The 22,792-nt window shown below is 35.6% G+C and overlaps 2 protein-coding genes across 4 annotated transcripts; both read left to right on the forward strand.

Annotated features, from left to right (window-relative positions):
- Positions 1 to 1,253: 1,253 nt before the first annotated feature.
- LOC131535965 (E3 ubiquitin-protein ligase TRIM35-like) lies at positions 1,254 to 16,137 on the forward strand. 3 transcript variants are annotated; one of them, XM_058768528.1, is made up of 7 exons: positions 1,254 to 1,711; positions 9,249 to 9,892; positions 10,097 to 10,192; positions 11,274 to 11,504; positions 11,609 to 11,631; positions 11,712 to 11,833; positions 15,061 to 16,137. In XM_058768528.1, exons 2-7 carry the CDS (start codon positions 9,497 to 9,499, stop codon positions 15,543 to 15,545), a joined length of 1,353 nt encoding a protein of 450 aa, XP_058624511.1. In that variant the 5' UTR covers positions 1,254 to 1,711; positions 9,249 to 9,496; the 3' UTR covers positions 15,546 to 16,137. The 3 variants fall into 3 exon arrangements, with proteins under 3 accessions (XP_058624511.1, XP_058624512.1, XP_058624513.1); XM_058768529.1 differs by lacking the exon at positions 1,254 to 1,711 and having other exon boundaries at positions 8,346 to 9,892; XM_058768530.1 differs by lacking the exons at positions 1,254 to 1,711; positions 11,609 to 11,631 and having other exon boundaries at positions 11,689 to 11,833.
- Positions 7,088 to 7,506, forward strand: LOC131535967 (uncharacterized). Its single transcript, XM_058768531.1, has 2 exons — positions 7,088 to 7,291; positions 7,378 to 7,506. The coding sequence occupies exons 1-2, from the start codon at positions 7,088 to 7,090 to the stop codon at positions 7,504 to 7,506; spliced, it is 333 nt and encodes a 110-aa protein (XP_058624514.1).
- Positions 16,138 to 22,792: the final 6,655 nt, after the last annotated feature.

The raw sequence follows: 22,792 nt of genomic DNA on the forward strand, positions 1-22,792 counted from the left end.
TGTTCTTTTTGGGTCCAAGGGCCACAGGCAGTTTGTGAGACGACCCCCAAACTCTGAATTCAAGCCACAATACACAGTGAAGACAGTGAAGCATGGTGGTGCAAGCATCATGATACGGGCATGTTTCTCCTACTATGGTGTTGGGCCTATTTATCACATACCAGGGATCATGGATCAGTTTGCATATGTTAAAGTACTTGAAGAGGTCATGTTGCCCTATGCTGAAGAGGACATGCCCTTGAAATGGTTGTTTCAACAAGACAATGACCCCAAACACTAGTAAACGAGCAAAGTCTTGGTTCCAAACCAACAAAATTAATGTTATGGAGTGGCCAGCCCAATCTCCGGACCTTAATCCAATCGAGAACTTGTGGGGTGATATCAAAAATGCTGTTTCTGAAGAAAATTGATGACCTCAGTGATTGAATGCCACACTGCTATTTTTTTGAACACACCCCTTTCAACTAATTCAACTAATTGCCCAATTGCACAGCCTTAAGAGGGTCCATATCATGAATGCTGGGTCTTGTTTGTTTTCTGAGAATCTACTGCACCTGCTGGTAACTTGTTTGCCACGTAGCAATAAAAAATATACTAAAAACCTTGATTATTCTGGTTAGTCACATTGTACTGCTATTATTTTGAACAATACTGTATATTACAAGACATGTTTGTCACAAGAGTTTTATAGTAACATATCAACATGATGATGATGAATTTGTAAGTAAATGTAATTAACATCAAAATAAATTCACAAGAGCAAGTATATTGTTTGCACATGTTTATTTATATTAAAGGCAAAATAACTGAAATAATAAGAGCACAAGTGTAGATCTGAACTTCTTTAAGTCTGTCTAAATATCATAGTAATCGCAATGTCTTCTGGTCAAACTTTCAACCAAACTTCAAAATCAACCAAACTTTCCTCCCGGCAATATCAGTGACATACGGTGGCCGGGAAGTGCAAAACAACATTACAAAGTGTGAAACACTTTTACGAAGCTCGAGACAAGTTTACATTTTGGAAAACATTTTTACATATGTAGGGACTCCTAAAAATATACCTTGTTTAACATGCTTTGTGTCAGAAATAATACAAAGTATTATAATGTATTTTATTTTTATTTTATTTTGAAATATGATGCAACAACTATATGCTTGCTTATGTCCAATGAGAAAGTGTTCAATACAGGTGTACTATTGCAAGCCAATGACTGTTGAGCTTGAGGTTGCATCATAACGTGAATCACATAATGAGGAAGAAGGGAGGAGGAGCATCGCACGTGGCGAGCAGAGGCTGCATGTGTATTCGGGGTGCGAGCAAAATCTGAAACGTTGTCAGTTTGGAGACCGTGTATATTCTTAGTAATATAAGGCCCAAAGTGAAAGGGAACAACCCTTGTTTATTTTCGGTTTGTTTGCTTAAAGTATTTTTCTTTTCCTTGTTGTTTATTCGCGATCATCTGAGTCACCCTGTGTGTGCTGATAGCTAGAGACATTCGGCCTAGCAGCCATAGACATTTGCCTTCGTGAGAAGTGATTGCATCAAAGAAGTTCGTGTTACGAGTGCTGAATTCGTTCGGGACTGGACGCATCCTGTTTCTTCAAGAGACTTCGCTGGACTGGACTCATCGTGTGCCAGAGACTGTTTGAGACTAGTGAGGTTGTGCCGTGAGTGATTTCAATATTGCCTCATTATCGTCGGAAGGACGTAAGTTGATTCATTTTCGTGACTCCTTGACTGTGAGCGAGTACTCTGAATTCATCATCATCTGATTAATGTGCACCAACGATAACGATCGATCGTACATTTGAACTGTTTGACTGACTTGCATATATTTGAACTGATCGTAAGAGATGTAATTAATGTGCATAAGGTACTGAAAGATGGTGTGAATTGCAAGTTTTCTCAAGTGTATAACTGATCTTGAAAGAGTTTTTTTCATTATTGTATTACGTGGTTCTGGAGGCAACTGAGTGTTTTGCCAGAATAGGGTTCTGAATTGACATTATATATCTCAGTTGAGTTATCGTATTCTAAAATAGGAACAAAGCTAAGGTTAAGAGAGTGTAATAAGTGTGAAAGAACAAGAACCGTTCTGAGGGAAAAAAAGGTTGATTTCTTCATTTACTGTCTTTAAGAAAAAGGGAGTTATTACATTAATGTAAAACAAATAAATCTTTGTTATTCTTTTTCTCTTTAACATTTGTATTTTGATTATTTCATTGAGTCTGGCAAGTTAATTCATTTACAAAGTTACTAAATTCCTGAGAATTGTAAATAGGAATTGTTTAATTGATCTTTAGTAAAGGATTGGGTAAAATTGGTACAGGAGAAAATATTTAACTTTTTGTAAACCCTAAAAGAAAAATACCGGCCTAATTCACCATCTAACTGCCGGGGATCCAGGACTTGTGTTAGAGAAATAATTAAATTAACCCCTAGGGTTAAGAAAAGGGTTACACATATCATAAAACACAATTACATGGGAAACACTTTTACCAAGGACGAAACTAATTTACATTTTAGAAAACAAATTAACAAGACGCAAAACACTTTTACCAGTCCCGAAACAAATTTACAATGACAGATTCTTCATAAAGAAATTCTTCATAATTTAATAAGTGGCCATATTCATTAAACAACTGATCTACGAGTAAGATATCTGCCTCATACCAACGCTGGTAAAAAAGAGATCTGTTTTTATACAGAATATCACGGTTATTCCAGATAAAATATTCATGAGGAGAAAAGCTGTGCTTGTATAATAGAGCCCAGGCGAGGAGGACCTGCTTATGGAAATTACATAACTTAGCTGCTCATTTTTCTACAATATAATTACAAAGTAATAAAAAATTAAATCCACCAAATTTGGAGAAAATGTAATGTGGAATAAAGCTCCAGATAGAGGTTGGATTTTTAATAAATTGATTTTAAGCATATTATTAAACGTACAAAAATATTAAAACCACCATTTTCATATGTATTTCAAACCACAGATTTTTTAATATAACGTATGCCATTTTTCCATATGAAATGAAATAACATTTTGTCAGTATTCTTGAGAGAGGTCTTATCAACACGGAGAGACTGAGCAGCGTACGATAGTCTGGAAATACTCCTCTTCTGCAAGTAATACTCTTCCCCTCAGAGATCAGTCTCTCTGCAGACATAGATCACATTTGTTCTGTGTTTTCTCAATTTAAATACACATCTGTCATTTTGATTGTTACTTAAAGAGATTCCTACATAAGATATCTTCTCTTTAATTGGAATATTATTAATTGTGGATTGGTGGCATTCTTTAATTGAAAGTAGCTCACATTTAGACAAATTTTAAAAAAAGACCAGAAGCTTCAGAAAATTGATCATCGATGCTGATTGCAATAGAGACCCAAGAGACATCTCTTAATAAAAGAGCAGTATCATCTGCTAATTGGCTGATCTTTATTTCCCTTTCTGCAACGAGAATGCCTTTCAAGATACTTTTATTAATAAAACATGAGAAAATCTGGGCAACAAGAAGGAAGAGATCGGGTGAGATCGGACCCCTCAGAAGATTGAATCTGGATGACGTACCAAAACTACATTTTACTGAGTTACTGTTAGCATAAAGTGTCCTGATGGCATTATAAAAGAATCACCAAAATCACATTTTTGAAGACATCGAAAAGTAAAAGTATGTTCCACTGAGTCAAATACCTTGAAGAAACCTAAAACAAAGATGAAACTGTCTTCAGAAATCAGATCTGAACAGTCAAGAATATCTCAAATTAATCTGATATTATTATATTATAGCCAGACTGCGGTTCATTGATTAAATAGCCCATTATTTTCTGTAATCTCTGGGCAAGAATTTTGTAATCAGTGTTAAGTGAACAGATTGGATGCCAATTTTCAATAAAGAGTGGATCCTTTTTATCTTTTGGGATCGGAGTGATTACACCTTGTGTCAAGCTCGGAGGAAGAGATGATTTCAGAAAACTCTCTGCATAGACTTCTGTAAGGAAAGGAGCTCAGGGTTCAGAGGATGTCTTACACAGTTCTGTTGTAATGCCATCATTCCCCGGAGACGTGTTCATTTTAAGATGATTAATGCAATCAACGACTTCCTCGAGAGAGAGAGAGAGAGGTTCATCACATCTGCCTCTACAGAAATCACATCAACAATCGAGTCTAAGAAAGAGAATGTGTCATCTTCATCAACCCTAGAGGTATATAGCGGTTTATAAAAATTATAACAATAATTTGAGATTGTCTTGGGGTCATCTGCACTGTAAAAAAAAAAAAAAAAAGTTGTATTCTCAGACTTTGAGTTAAAACCATAAATATTGGCTATAATGATATGAGTTGAGTTCACATCAATGACATTACACAGAAAAAGCCCATATGAATCACAGTCCGAATGTAAAATATTCCCTTTAAATGCATTGCTTGAGTAGTAACTCCTGCAGAGCGTTCAGTTCCGCGGGAAAACCAAAGGTCGTTACCTCATCGTGATCTCCAGCATTTCACATCACTAACAGAAGAATGGGATTCTTGGAAAAAACAAAAATCAGGCTTCAGCTGTTTCGCAAATAAGAATAAAGCTTTCCTTTTTACATTAAGTCGTATACCCCTGACATTTAGAGAAAACACAGACAACAATGTCAAAAACTTGAAACAAATACCTGAAGACAAAGCTTACGGCAGAAAAGAGAAATCCCAAACTCTGCACTTAAAACATAAGTCAATATTAAGTGAACCAACTTGTCAAAAAAACATCTTAAGCTCCAGGCAAAAGGAACTGAACTATATTCAAAAGGATATTAAGGCACAAGACCCAAAGTACATTGATAGATCAGCAACAAGACATCCTTGATCAGCTGAATATAAGTCGACAAGCTTCAAAGACAGCCATTAAGGTGGAAGAACAATTGCTTTGCCTTCAACAAAAGCTCGAGCTCTGACATAGTAAGCCTTCTTTCCAGCATCTCTTGCACTTTTAACTGCAGGCCACAGGTTTTTTCTCCGCTCTCTGTCACTTTCAGGTGTTGTAATATAGTTGACATTTTGAGAGAGACACTCTTGCAAACAAGTTGTTTCTGAAGAAAAAATACTTCAGATGTGAAATGAAGGAAGGAGAAAGCATAACTGAGCATTTGAAATGAATGAAAGAACTAACTGACCAGCTTGGAGCAACAGGTGCTGTAATCGAAGAGGAGGATCAAACTGTAACACTGCTGGGTAGTTTGCCATCAAGCTATGCTACAATTGTCACTGCACTGGAAACTAAGTTGGACAATTTAACACTGCAATTTGTTCAGCAAGCATTAATAAATGAAGAACAAAAGCGAGTGTCTGCTGATGGTCACTATGGCAGTGGTATGTCCGGTGGCGCATCAGCGATGTCAACGCAAGTTCGCGGTGATATGCAGTCCAACTCTAAGGCAGTGAAAGCTGACAGATCCAGCTCATGGAGATGATACAAGTGTGGGAAAGAGGGACATATCAAGCGTGACTGTCCAAATAAAAAAGGAATAAAACCCACAAGGCCAAAAAGCGTAACATGTGAAGGAGCAGAAGACTCGTCTGAGAGTGCTTTTATCGCTAAAGAGGCGAACCAGGATAAAATGCTGCAACAAAACGAGTGGTTGATCGACTCTGGAGCCTCAAAGCACATGCCATGTCATGAAGAAATCCTCCAAAACTACCAGCAATTTCCAAGACCACAGTCTGTGAAGCTCGGTGATGGCAGAGTGCTTGATGCTCTAGGATTTGGTAACGTTAAACTGAGAATGACATTCAAGGTCAGTGATGTAAAAAATGTTACAATGTTTGATGTTCTGTGTGTTCCCAAGTTATCCGGGAATCTCTTCTCAGTGGGAGCTGCTGTCAGAAGAGGAAATACGGTGCAGTTCAAGAAGTCTCGCTGTTACATCCGTAGTAAAGATGGAGATCTCAAGGAGCAGAACACAAAGATCTGATGGGTTGTTTCAGCTGGATGTCGAGGAAGTTCGCCTGACTGTCACTGTGCATCAAGTGCTTCAGTAACAGCAAGCTTGTGGCACCAGCGACTGGGACGCACCACCAAATTGAAGGAACTTAAAAATCTGGTGAATGGAGTGGACCTTCCTGCAGAGAAAGAAGTTCCCTTCTGTGAAGCTTGCGTGGAAGGGAAGTTGTCTAGGAAGCATCATAAGCCAGTGGGAGAAATCCGTTCCAAACGCAAACTGCAGCTGGTCCATAGTGACGTCTGTGGTCCCATGCAGACTGAATCTATAGGTCGGCCCAAATATTTTGTGACGTTTATCGATGACTATTCTAGATGTTGCAAAGTATACTTTATGAAGCAGAAGAGTGAAGTCCTTTGCAAATTCAAGGAGTTTGAGAAAACATTCTCCAATGAATGTGGACAGAAAGTGACAAGACTAAGAACGGACAATGCTGGGGAATACACTTCCAAAGAATTTCAAGAATACTTGAAGGCTCAAGGTAGCCATCATGAGACAACTGTACCTCACACACCTCAGCAAACTGGTGCTGCAGAAAGAAAGAATAGGACATTAATTGAAGCAGCAAATTGCCAAAGATGTACTGGGCGGAGGCTGTAGCGACAGCAGTTTACATACAGAACAGGCTGCCCACGTCTGTTCTGAAACAAGAGACGCAGAAATGGTGTGACAAACAGCCAAATGTGAGTCACATGAAAGTGTTTGGTTGCGTTGCTTATGCACACGTTCCAGATGCAGAAAGAAGAAAACTGGACAAGAAAGCTGTGAAGCTCCGTTTCGTGGGATATGCCAATAATGCAAAGGGCTACCGCTTGTTTGATGAAGAAAAAAGAAGGATTGTAATTCGTCGAGATGTGATCTTCAATGAGTCAGACTTTGACTTGAAACAAGAAGTGGACATTTCTTGCTCGGAGAACGAAGTTATCATGAAAATAGATCAGTTGATGTTACTGTCGATGAAACTGCTGAAGACGTTGGCAGAATCAGAAAACCACCCAAGAGGTATGGGTATGATGAGCTTGCTGACATAGTGACTGTTGATCATTATGCTAGTGTTTGTCGTGTTGCAGAACCAGGCACACTGAAGGAGGCGATGATGAGTCACAACGCAAAGGAATGGCAGGAATATGAGTCACTCCTGGAAGATGAGACGCGGGATTTAGTGGAACTACCAAAGGATCGGAAGGCCATAGGATCAAGATGGGTGTTCAAAGTTAAGCATCAGAGTGACGGACGGGTGGAGAGATACAAGTGCAGACTCGTCGCTAAGGGATACGATGAAACTTTTTCACCTGTGGTAAGATTTAGCTCAATACGTACGTTGCTGTCCTTCGCTGTCCAGAATAATCTACATGTGCATCAGATGTTTGATCGGATCCTCAGATGCTGACTGGGCTGGTGACCAGGACGATCGTCGCTCGGCAACTGGCAATGTGTTCTTATGGGTGGAGGAGCAGTGAGCTGGCTCAGCAAGAAACAGTCAACTGTTGCTCTTTCAACAGCGGAGGCTGAGCACGTTGCACTTAGTCAAGCAGCTCAGGAATGTGCCTGGCTTAGAAGACTACTGAGTGATCTTGGAATGGATGTTTCACCTGCGGTGATTCTGGAGGACAACCAAGCAGCTATTGCAATCGCAAAGAATCCAGTTGATCATTCACGGACAAAGCACATAGACATTCGCTATCATTACATTCGTGAGTGTGTGCAGAATGGACAAATCCAACTGCAGTGCTGCCCTACAGATGACATGAAGGCAGATATCTGACCAAGCCATTAGTGAGACAGAAGTTTGAGTATCTTAGGAGTAAGATTGGACTTTGTTTCATTTAATTCAGTTTAGCGTAACAGTAAATAGACTAGGCTGTGTTAAATGTGTTACGATACAAAATCTGTTAACATGGTAAAAAGACAAAGTAAATTTTTTTTTTTTTGTCTGTTAAAAGTTGCTTAATGCTATTGGAAAATGAAGTGGGAGTGTTGTAATATAGTAATTTGCCAATAGGTGTCACTGTTGTACTGACGTCATTGGGTGTCGCTGCAGTTCTGTTTCTTCCTTCTTCCTTTTTTCAGTTGTGACAATAAAAAACCACGTGAAACTTCAACATCAGGTAGACTACATTCATAATCCTGTGAAACGTTTTTGGGTGTTGAGGTTAATAACGTGTTTTAAAGTTGATAATAATTTCACCACCACCAAAGCATCTTAATATTCTCAGAGTTGCCATGTTTCCTCTCCGTTCTGCACATTTCATATGTATATTTCATCACGTCCGGCGGTTGTTCTGTTCAGTCATAAGTGCCCTGCAAGTGGACATCACCAGATATATAAAGCGGCGTTTATGTTCCATACAAAGGACATTAAAGTGCGCCAGACCTGAATTTAAATTGTATTTATTTACAGAGGTATATTATGTCACACTTCACACTAGTTGTAACTGTGTATCTTCCAGATAAAATTCTATCTACTTACTATGTTACTAACAACATATTTCTGCCTCATCATTTGACCAAAATCCACATTTTCGCAGTCAGAAGTTATTACAAACACTCAATATTGATTGATGGTGACATTCAAGTAAACGTGTTGTATTCATCTCATTAATTGTCATGTGTAGCTTGAAGTAATATTTCCGTTACCCATATGCGATTAAATTTCATTATGTATTTTATCAAATCACATGAGTTTGTAAGAAACTGTTTAATTTTCCAAAAATATTTTGAATTATGTTAATATAATATAATGTACCACATGCTGATCAGAGAGATGTAATGCCAGAGTAAAGTAAAGCCACAACTTACACAACAGATCTTTTTTCCTGACAAAATCAATATAATGCAATATTTCTATCTGCTGAATGTAAGCTTTTCCATATTCCGAGCTTGCCTGCTGCACCGGGGTCATCACATGCATGTGCGAGTCGTGAAAATTATGAAAATAAATCTAGAAATTATTTGATTGTTAGATTTTAAATCAGCGGGGTTGAGGCATCAAAAGTAACTAAGTAACTAAGCTGTTTTATGGAAAGTAACTGTAATATTATTACTGAAATCTTATTAGTAATTAGTTACACTACTAGTTACTCCAAAAAAGTAATATTATTACAGTAACTAAATTACTAGTAACTAGTTACTGCCCAACACTGACTATAACTATAAACATTTTTATTAATAATAGTGATAATAATATTATTGCACTTTATTTTTCATTTTTTATAAAACACAGTCACGTGATCATAAACTCCTCCCTCTTACAGCTCTTACCAGGAAGAGACGGACGTGTTATTTCTGCTTCCTGTCACACTGACTCTCTTCTCTACTGACAAAAGCAATAAAGAATCAGCCATCAGTGAAGAACCAAGAGAAACACTTTACAGAAGGATCTTTGTGAAGTTTGTTTCTGAATAGACAGCAGATGTTTGTGATTCTGGTGGTGATTCATTCTTTAAACTGTTGTTCAGAAAGTGAAAGTAAAGTTTAGATCGCTGGAGCTCAAAGACTGAAAATGGCTTCACTATCTGAAGATGATTTTTCTTGCCCTGTATGTCAGGAAATATACAATAATCCTGTTGTTTTATCATGTAGTCACAGTTTCTGTAAAGAGTGTCTTCAACAGTCCTGGAGAACCAAGAAAACTCAGGAGTGTCCCGTCTGCAGGAGAAGATCCTCAAAACCTGAACCTCCATTTAATCTCGCATTAAGAAACTTGTGTGAGTCGTTCCTGAAGGAGAGAAATGAGAGGCGTTCATCAGGATCTGAGGAGATCTGCAGTTTACACAGAGAGAAACTCAAACTCTTCTGTCTGGAGGACAAACAGCCGGTGTGTGTAGTGTGTATGAATTCACAGAAACATGATAATCATAAATTCAGACCCATCGATGAAGTGGTTTCATCATATAAGGTGAGAGAAACAACTTTTAGCCAACTGCATGTTGTTATAAAGTTCTGTTTAAGTGTTGATTTGATTGTTCAGAGCTGAAGTAATTTAGTATATGTTCACAAAAACAGAAGAAATCTATGAATATAACTGCATTATATAATTGTTTTATCATATTTTTTCACTGTAATCTGGTGTTTTATGTATTTTTAAATTGTTTAATTCTAGGAGGAGCTGAATACAGCACTGAAATCATTACAGGAGAAACTAAAACACAATGAAGAAATGAAAGGAGAGTTTGAGAAAACAGCTGAACACATCAAGGTGAGGAAACAGAGTCCAGAGTGTTAATGTCCAGCTCGTTCCAAGACCACAACATAAAGAGAGAGACAGACAACAAAATAGGGTTTAAATAATTTATAATTTATTGGGAAAATAAACAATATTAAAATAATAATAAAAAAAGTTAATATATGTCTAAATGCAATGAAAGATCAATATTAAAAGGAAAAAAGAAAACCCAAGGTGTGTGAGAGACCAAAGCATGTGACCTTCCTTTAAGACCAACAACCCAGTTCTTTATATAGAAAAGACCGCTGGTATACAATCGCCAAGGTGTGCACAGTTACCTAATGTCCCCTCAGACCAATCCCTGCCCGTGCACTGACAAAGAAAGCCCTCAGAAGAGTACAGGGGGTCGTAACACCTCCCTCCTTAGAAAGAGGTTTACATTTCTTCCCTTCATCCTGGGCCGTAGAAATTGTCAGGTGTCACAAAAGCAGACAACTCTTTTGCTCGATCGGTTAAAGGCACCTGCCAGAATCCTTTCAGGAGAACAAATTAGCTCACAAACTGAGCAGAACCAGCTCTATCGACACAATCATCACACCGTGGTAAAGGATAACAGTCAGGCTTTGTAACCGCAGTAAGCTTTCTATAGTTGTCCCATCTGGCTTATTAACCAGCAGACCTACAATTGCTTGAGAAGAACCATTCACACCCTCTTTAACCTCCTCACTGATAGAACCAGGAGACTCCAAGCTCTGATTTACAGTGAATGAAGTACAATCAGACACAGAATAACCAGCAGTAATAGTAGCAGTGGAGATTACACCAACAGACACAGACACTTCACCTGTAAACACACACTGCAACACAAGTGCAACACTTCTTTGGGTTACTTCAGTGTGGTTCCTACTCTGTAGCTGTAGATCACTATATACAGTTATGATCTGATATATTAATATAATGGACTGCAGCTGATTATTTGTGTAAATGACGATCATCAATCTGCTTCTGGATGCGTTATATATGTCGGTCTCTGAGTCTCTCTCAGATCTGAATGATGTGATTGTGTTGATGTGTGTTGATGGAGACGATTGAAGTGAATGTGGTTTGATTTCAGTCTCAAGCTGAGCGCACAGAGCGTCAGATTAAACAGCAGTTTGAGAAGCTTCATCAGTTTCTCAGAGATGAAGAAGAAGCTACAATCACTGCACTGAGGGAGGAAGAGGAGCAGAAGAAGCAGATGATGAAGGAGAAGCTGGAGGAGATGAACAGACACATCTCAGCTCTTTCACACACAATCAAAGACATGGAGGAGATGATGAAAGCCAGTGACGTCTGCTTTCTGAAGGTCTGATTTCAGATGATTGATTGATTGATGATTGATTGATTGATGATTGATTGATTGATTGATTGATTGAGGTGTTGATGATCAATGGTGTGTTTGTTCTGCAGGAGTTTCCAGTCTCAATGGAAAGGTGAGTGATCTGCTGGTGTCTCTGGTCTCTCTGCTTCTGATCCAAAGCCACTGCGGTTCTGATCCTGAATGTTCTTCCAGAGTCCAGATCTCATCACAGCCGGATCCACAGACGCCTTCTGGAGCTTTGATTCATGTGCCACGTTACTTGGGCAACCTGCCCTTCAGAGTCTGGAAGAAGATGCAGGACATCGTCCAGAACAGTGAGTCTGACTGCAGAAGATACACACACACTGGAAATGATGCAATATTGACAGATTTCAGCATTATGTGTGAAGAACCAGATCATCTACTGCACCAAAATCAGCAGCTCGCTTTAGAAAGGGGGGTAAAAAGTACTCAAAACTTAAACTCAAGTTAAAGTACAGATACTCTGTGAAACTTTTACTTAATTAAAACTGCAAGTAAATGGAAATTAAAATGCAGCACAGAGGAGCACAAAACATCCATGCTTTACACCTTAATGCCATCCATATGTGTACGACTTCTTTCTTCAGAAGAACACAAACTAAGAGTTTTAGAAAATTAATCAATCTTTCTGCACATAATGCATGTGTACGGCATGTTGAATTAATGATGAGTTACATAGAATTAAAACATACAATATTATATTGACTTTTTTGAAAAAGACACGTTTTTGTGTTGTCTACTCAACGCCGCTGTCTGTAACAATAATTCATCTTTTAATTGTTTATTTGGAGCATTTAGAGGGTTTTTTTTCCTAGCAAATATTTATATATAATTGTTTATGACTAATTAGATGAATTAATGAGCCAATCATATTTTCATAATCATTTAGATTAAATAATAATTCATTGACAGTCCTAAGAGTTACTCAATATATCATTATAATACAACTCATGGACTCCCAGAACATCACTAAACATGACTCACACTTCATTTACACACTTTTTGTAGATTTTTGCAACATTTAATTTAAAAAGTAATCATGAAACATGAATTGTGTTTAAATTCTTATCACTGATTTTATTTGTGCATTCAGTCAATATAGTGACAGCTAATGACTTCATCAAAACAGACACAAATAATGAATAAATAATGAATAAACTGAGCTTATCTTCATATGCTTCTTCATATTTGACGGCAAATACATTCTGAAGCCAGGAATTGATCTGATGAAAGTTTTAACGAAGGATGAGCTCGATGCATGAAAACAAACCTCATTAGCGGCAGGTTTGAGCTTCTGTGACATATTTAATGAGTGTGAGATTAAAATAAACACATAAACATGTAATCAGTACTTTTCAAGTTGAAATAAAAGCGTAAGGAGCAAAAAGTACTGTTTTTCCTTCATAAAAGTAATCAAGTAAAAGTACAAGTAGTTACTTTAAACTGTACTTGAATAAAGTACAAATATCCCAAAATAACACTCAAGTACAGTAATCAAGTAAAATTACTCGTGTTTTACACCCCTGCTTTTAGAAATAATCAATCCCAGAATTCAGTGCGCTTGACTTTCATTTTCAGTCTCACGAAAGACACAGAAGTGATTTCAGCAGTTTTTAAGACTTTATTTGATCAGACGGACAGAAACATTTCTACACAAAAAGATTTTATTTCCCATATGATTACTGCTGTTTATATTTAATTATTTATTAATATTTTGAATTATATATATATTTATATATGTACAACGAAATCAATCAAAATCAATGAAAGATCAATGATACGTATTAATTATATAATAAATAAAAAGAAAACAGACAGAATAGAAATAGAATAGAGCGAGCTAGTGTTAGAGGCCTTTATTGATTTTGTTAATTGAATAATAAATAAAAAGAAAACATAGAATACAAAAAGATTAGAAAAGCTAGTGAATATATATAAAGAATATTCTTCAAGAATCGGCTAAAAACACATCTCTTCCATCTTTATTTGAGCCTTAATTCTATTCTTTAAAAAACACTATCTTCTGTTCTTTTTATTCTTTTTGTTTTCTTTTTAATTATTATTCAATTAACAAAAACAATAAAGGCCTCTAACACTAGCTCACTCTATTCTTTTTCTATTCTATCTGTTTTCTTTTTATTTATTATATAATTAATGCATATGATTGCTATTTCATTGATTTTGATTGATTTCGTTGATATATATATATATATATATATATATATATATATATATATATATCAATGGTTCTCTATGTATTAATAATAGTGATAATAATATTATTGCACTTTATTTCATTTTTTATAAAATAACTAACTAAAAATAATAAAGTAAATAATCAAGTTTGATAATACTACTTTATTTTATTTATTTTTTTAAAGGGAGTATTACATACAAATGAAATTATTTTATAGTAAACTAAAAAATAAATGCTAATATTTTTATCACTATTTTTATTATTATCATTATTTTAATTTAAATTTTCATCATTTTGAAACGTAAAACCAGCGAGCTTTTATTTTGGCGGGTTTCCGGTAAGTAAGTATTAAGCGCTTCCGGGTTCAGCTGCTGATGAAGAGCGTCAGTGAATGAATGTCACAGTTTAGCTTTGAAGACGGCGGCGGGTTTAGATTATGCTTCAGTTTGAATAGAAATATTATACAGTACAGTTTGTCGATCTAAAATGGTAATTGTTCATTAACAGCTGACAACCATCAGAACTTATTTACACATTTTTAATTTTGGTCGAGCATGCGGACCTTTTATATCATATTATATACATATATATATAATAATTTGTATGCGTTTTTGTCCTTTTTATTACTATAAAAATATACTTAGCTTCCTTTTAATATGCATAATTATAATTAATTATATTTAATTTTTAGTTTTAGTCATTTGAATACTTCACATTGATTTATTTTATTCTGAGTTGTTGCCAAAGCAACTTTTCTAATCATTCAATTAATTTTTTTTAGATTATCATCTAATATTTACCATTTATTTTTAGCTTTATTTTAATTACTGAATAATTAAATAAATAACGGAATAATTTTAGTTGTAGTTTTTGTTAATACCAGCAAGCTTATTATTATTATTATTATTATTATTTCATTCCATTATTGTTCAATAATACCTACTGTTTATTATTTTTAATAATTAGGCAGCATTGAGTAAAAAGATTGGTGTTTTATACAAGAGAAACATTGAGGAAAATGATAAAGATATAAACATTATTTCTTTGGTATTATTATCTCATCTGAATATGAAATCATGTGTAATCACTATAATTGAATATAAATGAGAGCGTGAATGAAATGAATATGTTTGAGTTTGTTTCTGATTGAACTTTCAGTATTGATAAATCACACAGAGAATGACTGACAGTGATGAGAGGAACATGTCTGATGTGTTTGATCAACAGGACGAGTGTCATAATTCATAATCATCTGTGTTGGGTTCACTCTTGATCATTATATGAACATCAGAATAACAGCATCTGTTGATTGTGTCTCATCAGCTCCTGTGATTCTGGATCCAAACACGGCTCATCGATCTCTCCTTCTGTCTGATGATCTGACCAGTGTGAGAACCAGCGGATATCAACCTGTTCCTGATAATCCAGAGAGATTTGACTGTTATCCCTGTGTTCTGGGTTCAGAGGGTTTTAACTCAGGAACACACTGCTGGGATGTGGAGGTTACACAGAGTGAATACTGGAGTCTTGGAGTAACTACAGCATCAAACCAGAGGAAGGGAGATGATTTCTATAAGACTGGTGTCTGGTGTGTGTGGTACGGAGGGTCTCCAGGTTCTGCTTTTCATGTTGAACGTAAGCTTGATCGTGTGAGAGTGAATCTGGACTATGACGGAGGAACGGTGTCATTCTCTGATCCTGTAACTAACACACATCTACACACATTCACAACCTCCTTCACTCACACACTCTTCCCTTTCTTCTGTTGTTATTCCTCTCTGAGGATCTTATCGATCAATAGTCAGTAATCTGTAGATCTGGATCTTCCTGCTTTCATCTTTCATCATGTTTCAATATTTAATCCAGATCACACGAGTAAGAGACTGTTGATCTGAACATCAGATCAGAAAACAAGTGCATTTATTCATCTTTAACAATGAAAAATTATTAAAACATGTGATGAAGGGTTCAAATAAATCATCTTAATCAGATCTGACCAATGAGAAACAGTGATGTCACAAATCCCTGTCCATAGCACCCTAGCAACTACCTAGCAACCATCTAGAAATACTTGATTCAGCTGCATGATAATATCATATTGTGTGTAGTATTGCAGAACTGAAAGAGTCACTTCAACACATTTCAGTGTTTGTTTAAATGAATAATTGTTTATTTCAGTTCTAGAGATTAAATTATCGTCTGTTTATTGAAGTAAATGAATGTAAAAGGATCTTGATCCACAACAATGTTGAATAAAATATTAATATTTAGTCAGAAATACTTGATTCTGCTGTTTATGAATCTGATTCTCAGATCAAATGAGACTGAAATCTCTGACAAAGTCTGAATCAGTTTCACAACAAATATTAATAATCGCTTGAATAAACTAACAATGTGTGATTTCATGATTTCAGTCATTTTCAGATTGAAACAAAGTGTCACGATAATTTAAATTGTGGTAAAAATGGTAAAATCTGATTTTTATTTTTTATTTTTAAATGACTTTAATATTTGAATATTGCAGGAACAAATAAATAAATAAAACATTTATTTGAATAGAGCTTTATATAATACAGATTGATTCTGCAGCTTTATATTAATAAACAGGAAAATAACAGCATCAGTGTTGCAAATATCTTCAATTATGAACAAATAAATTCAGTTTTAATGTCAGATATAAAGCAGATCTTCAGAAGACAATATATCGTGTGATTATTCAGATGAATTTAAACAGTTCCAGATGAAGTCAAAGTAAATGAATAAATGACTGTAATAGAAATCCTTCAGCTGCTGATGTGAAATCAGTGCATCTTTACTGTCATCTAGAGCTGAAACTGAGAAACTGACTGAAAATATCAGTGCATTTATTACAGATGACAGTCACAATAATAAGAGACTGATTGATAATGTAGTTAATAAATCTACAAAGTTAAATATCTAATTAAAGTTAAATATCTTAATTTAAATCATGAAGAAATTTTCATGAAACACTTCAACAGAAAAGCAGTTTTTTCCTGAATTACTGAAACACAACACATTGAAATCAATCTGAATCTGAGTGATTATGTATTAATGCAGGCTAATGCAGGAGGTTACTGTGACAGATGTGTGTGAACAGAACAGGACAGCACTCATGCGCTCAGCATGAACAACACAATACATATTAATATACAGAATCAGATCTCTCTCGTCTTCTTTATCAGAAAACATCCATCTCAGCTGCTCGGGGGTCAGCTGACCAGATCTCTCACGCTGGAGTACAGCACGGGGGGGCAATATTACAAACCATTAGACAAATACGACAGAGATATACATGAGATAAGAACCCACGGTGTCACAAACACTGGTGATTATCTGGAAAGGTCTTTTTAAAGCATTATTCCTCACTTTCAACTCAGGAAGTCTCTAAGTGACGTATAATGAACACCAGGTTCAGTCATGTGACGATGTGTGCACTTTTTGTTGCCATGGCAACATTTCTAAAATGGCGTCCTGTCTGGTTAGCACATGCTACAGCGTCAGCAATTTATAAAAACACTTGTTTTTGTTACAAAAGGTATGTTTCAACTCATGCAACAATTATAATGTTTTAATAACATATCCTAGATTACTCTTAACCTGATTTTAATGCGTTTCTTGAGCAAACTGATATAAAACAAGTTACAAAGATATCGAGGTGACATATACGTCACATCGGGCTCTTAACCTTATTAAAGTAGGAGGAATTTTTGTTGTGACAATTTGTCACATTAAGAAAAATGGTAAAAATGCTAATGAGCTGCTCAATTAATTTAGCTGATTCAATTATTTTAGTGTTATATATTTTCTGCTGCTCATTTTAAAGCATATTTTAACAAATCTACGTGCATGTTTAACACGATGACCTCCAGTGTGAGGTACTTATTTATTTTTATTCAGTTTGCACATTTTCGAGTTTGAAAAAAAAATCTAAAAATTAATTTCTAGTTAAAACATATACCTGAAAAGGTAGAATGTTGATATGTTACAAAAATGTAATGGTCACAGTATGTGGTTTTGAAATATGTTGTGGAAAAGCTAATAAACAGAAAAGAAAAAAAAAAAATCTTATTTAGCAAAAAAAAAAAAAAAAAATTCAATTGAGAAACAAACACCCAATGTAACATATATGTAACATGAAAAATGTATCATAAACGCCCAATGTGTCATATGTATGTAACATAACAGATCTTTCACAAGGATGAGTTGTATTTCAAAAACAACTGCAGAAACATGTTATAAGCGTCACGGTGCACACAGCAGGGAGGAACGACGAACACTCAAACGAGGATAAACTTCCAAATAATAGTCTTTAATGGGGAAATGGGGACATCAGGACAGGACAGGACAAGGCTGAGACAGACAGGAACACCGGGATGTAACGAGTAGACCAGACCAAAACTAACTAAAGAGACAGGAACTAAATACACATGACAATTACTGATAATTACTAAAACAGAGCTGGACAAGACTTAACTAATAATCACACTTAACAAGGACAGGAACAAGACCAAATATGGACACAAGAGGCAGGAACACATGACACACACGACAAAGGACTGACAGTAAGTGGTCCGTTTGGTCTGTTTTATGCCCCATAATTTTCCTATAAGGAGAAACTGGGGTTCTTATGGGTTAAATACACTCGCTTTTCAAATAGCCTACAGTAGTTTTATTTAACACAGATACATTTATTAAACATCTTTTGTTGTTTGATTAACATTAATGACACAGACAGGTATTTAATTAGGCTAGGGCTGCACGATAATGACAAAAATCATAATTGTCAATTATTCCCTTGAGATTGTAATTGCGATTATTAATAACGATTATTTTGAACAGATTTACGCTATTGTTTGAAGCTCTTCCTGAACTTTTATTGCTTTTATATCGCATTGAGCCTCAAATGTCAACTATACATTGGTTTGGTTTCTTCTTTAAAAAAAAAAAAGGTTAAATTATGCATGGTGTAATAATGTTATACTAAAACTAAAAGGAAAAAAATGGTTTACTAAAGCTATATATTTTATTTACAATTAAACAGACAAAATTTCAAATTACAGTAACATTTTACAGTACAATTTATATTATCAGGGCTCCAGAATAACATTCGAGAGCAGTGGCACCAGCACCTGATTTGGTAGCACTGAACATGTAATAATAATATTACAAGTTTTGTCTCTTAGAAATGCACGTTAGAACAGGAGCTTGAGTTCAACTGGATCCTTGTTGCACTCCATTTATGTGATAGTTTAACGTTTATAAATGCCAGATTAACCGTTTTACTAGTCCTTTTAGTCGTTCTCAACATGAGGAGAGAATATATAGTCAGAGCAAAGCTTTGCCACTGAGACCGAGAAAAAAATTAATTTTATTTTGCATTACAGATTTTATTTTCAGGGCTGCAAGAACGTGGGCGACACTACAATTTATCCTGGGATAAGATGGAATAAAGATAATACATATTTGTCAAGATAAATTACTAACAATCTCATATAGCCAGTAAGGTAATTGTTTAAAAAAAAAAAAAAAAGAAAAACATCCTAACCTCTGGTAGACCTAGTTTGAATAAATACTAGTCTAAGGTATATTTAAAAATAAAATAAAATAAATAAATAAATCTCGTGCATTTTATCAAATGGAGAATTGTGTAGGCTACATACAGAAAACGTGAGCACTTTGCACAGTTTTCACACTGCAGAAATGAGAATAGTAGGCTATGTTATTCTGGACAGCTCTGTTCACTAACGAAGTGTAAAGTGCAACACAAGCTATTTAAGAGCCTAACTCATGGATCATAGCCAATTCTGTATCATATACTTTAACTGCCTTCTTGTGTTCATTATAATAGAATTCTTTACAGAAGTTTGTCATATCAACTTTTAATGCCATGTTTAAAAAAAAGAAGAAGAATGTTATCATATTAGATGTGAAGAAAATTTGAATGTGAAGATTTTGTGATTGCCAAACATTATTAGAGCATAGAAAATAGTTGGTCTGTTAGTCTTAGCTAGTCTGCATGGCTCAGAAAGTTAATTCTTAGGGAAAACTCTAGGATCATTTTGATTTGATATGTTGCATCTAATGCAGTGATATTCAGAGTGTAACAGTGGCTAATTGCTGTGATATTTTACTTCAAGGTTACGCTCTCACACACACACTTTCTCTTTTAAGGGTGTATGTAAACAGCAGCATTTATCAATAAATAACGAAACATAAAAAAGATTGTATGCACATTATATACAATACCATGCTATCAATAAATACTGCTTACTTTGATGATATGTCCTGGTCAGTTATAGTTTTGAAACCAGATTATGTAACAAAAAAAATAGTATTAAGCAGTAATAAACGCACAGTTTGTTTAAAAAAAAAAAAAAAAAAACTTGACACCCAAAATCAATGTAAGCATGTGTAAAACACAACATTTTTGGTCAACCCTAATAAACAGATCTGTCAGTAACACAGTACGCTAAATACAATTACAATACGCTTTCACAGACAAAAGAGGAATTTAATTTTTTAAATATATATATATATATATATATATATATATATATATATACACAGGTGCATCTCAATAAATTAGAATGCTGTGAAAAAGTTTTTTTTTGTTTTTTGTAATACATTTTTTCTTGTAAGTTATTTCAAAAAGTGAAACTTTCATATATTTTAGATTCATTGCATGTAAAATAAAACATTTCAAAAGTTTTTTTGTTTTAATTTTGATGATTAGAGCTTACAGCTCATGAAAGTCAAAAATCAGTATCATTTGAGTTTCAATTAAATGACCATCCCTACAGTATACATTCTGGGTATCTCTTGTTCTTTGAAACCACAATAATGGAGAAGACTGCTGACTTGGCAATGGTCCAGAAGACGAACATTGACACCCTCCACAAAGAGGGTAAGTCACAGAAGGTCATTACTGAAAGGTGTTGCTGTTTACAAAGTGCTGTATCAAAGCATATTAAATGCAAAGTTGACTGGAAGGAAGAATTTGGGTAGGAAAAGGTGCACAAGCAACAGGGATGACCGCAAGCTTGAGAATACAGTCAAGCAAAGCTGATTCAAACACTTGTGAGAGCTTCACAAGGAGTGGACTGAAGCTGGAGTCAGTGCATCAAGAGTCACCACGCTCAGACGTCTTCAGGAAAAGGCTACCAAGCCACTTCTGAACCAGAGACAACGTCAGAAGCGTCTTAACTGGGCTGTGGAGAAAAAGAACTGGACTGTTGCTCAGTGGTCCAAAGTCCTCTTTTCAGATGAAAGTAAATTTTACATTTCATTTGGAAATCAAGGTCCCAGAGTCTGAAGGAAGAGTGGAGAGGCACAGAATCCATGTTGCTTGAAGTCCAGTGTGAAGTTTCCACAGTCTGTGATGATTTGGGCTGCCATGTCATCTGCTGGTGTTGGTCCACTGTGTTTTCTGAAGTCCACAGTCAACGCAGCCATCTACCAGGAAATTTTAGAGCACTTCATGCTTCCTTCTGCTGACAAGCTTTATGGAGATGCTGATTTCATTTTCCAGCAGGACTTGGCACCTGCCCACACTGCCAAAGGTACCAAAAGCTGGTTCAATGACCATAGTGTTACTGTGCTTGATTGGCCAGCAAACTCGCCTGACCTGAACCCCATAGAGAATCTATGGGGTATTGTCAAGAGGAAGATGAGAGACACCAGACCCAACAATGCTGGGTCTGGTGACCCAAAATGGCTGTCCACCAACGTTTACCATCCAACCTGACAGAACTGGAGAGGATCTGCAAGGAGGAATGGCAGAGGATCCGCAAATCCAGGTGTGAAAAACTTGTTGCATCTTTCCCAAAAAGACTCACGGCTGTATTAGATCAAAAGGGTGCTTCTACTAAATACTGAGCAAAGGGTCTGAATATTTAGGACCATGTGATATTTCAGTTTTTCTTTTTTAATAAATCTGCAAAAATGTCAACAATTCTGTGTTTTTCTGTCAATATGGGGTGCTGTGTGTACATTAATGAGGAAAAAAATGAACTTAAATGATTTTAGCAAATGGCTGCAATATAACAAAGAGTGAAACATTTAAGGGGGTCTGAATACTTTCCGTACCCACTGTATATATATATATATATATACACACACACACATTATATATATATATATTGCCTTTTGTCTTTGATGTAAATATACAGTTTGTGGGGGGTTTGTGTGTTTTTTACAAGCAGTTCCTTGAAAGTGGTTTCTGTCAAGAAAATAAAAATGATGTAAAACGAATCATGCCTAAAAATACAATATTAAAGTATTAAAGGACAAAACAATACAGTAAAAATACGCGATAGGAAGTGAATAAGGTGCTGGAAACAGAAATAAAGGAACTGAAAATATGAAAATGAAATACTGTGTAAAAAATATTTAAAAGAACATGAATGAAGATTAGAAAATATGAATATAAAAATAATTTCCATGTAAATGTGGTCGTTTGTCTAGTGTATTAAGGCCAGCAGAGTCTTCCAGGAGTGAAACAGGTCGAGTTACCTGGAGCAGGAAGTACAGGAGGAAAGGTGTTACATTAAAACACGTCATAAAACACAAGCGCACACACACACACACACACACAGAGGACTCATCATTGGGAGAATATGGTAAGTCCAAGTTATTCTGTTTTATTTTGGAAACATTTATTGTGTAACAGCTGAGACAGGCATTTAAACTGTCAGTATTTTACATTAAGGTAACGCTTTATGGTTCTTACTTCAAAACTACAAACGGTTATAAGTTTCTGTGGTACTTCACCCGGGATCCTCGCGCAGCGATCTTGAGACGCGGAGAAGAAGAACGCTGTAAGTTGTATCGTCGCGTCTTTGGCAGTACAGTACTGACTTGGTCGGCATTGCTGGGAACGCCTTGTTAGACGCTTGATCTTTACTTTTTGTTATGATTTCGATTGATTTTTGCTTAGTGCAATGCTGAGAAGTTGCTGTGTGGCATTCTGTACCTCTAATAAGTTAAAAATAAAAATAAAAACCCGATCTGAAGATTTAGGCTATATACTGCCAAA

This window comes from Onychostoma macrolepis, chromosome 03 (genome assembly GCF_012432095.1).
Source record: "Onychostoma macrolepis isolate SWU-2019 chromosome 03, ASM1243209v1, whole genome shotgun sequence".
Lineage (NCBI taxonomy): Eukaryota > Metazoa > Chordata > Actinopteri > Cypriniformes > Cyprinidae > Onychostoma > Onychostoma macrolepis.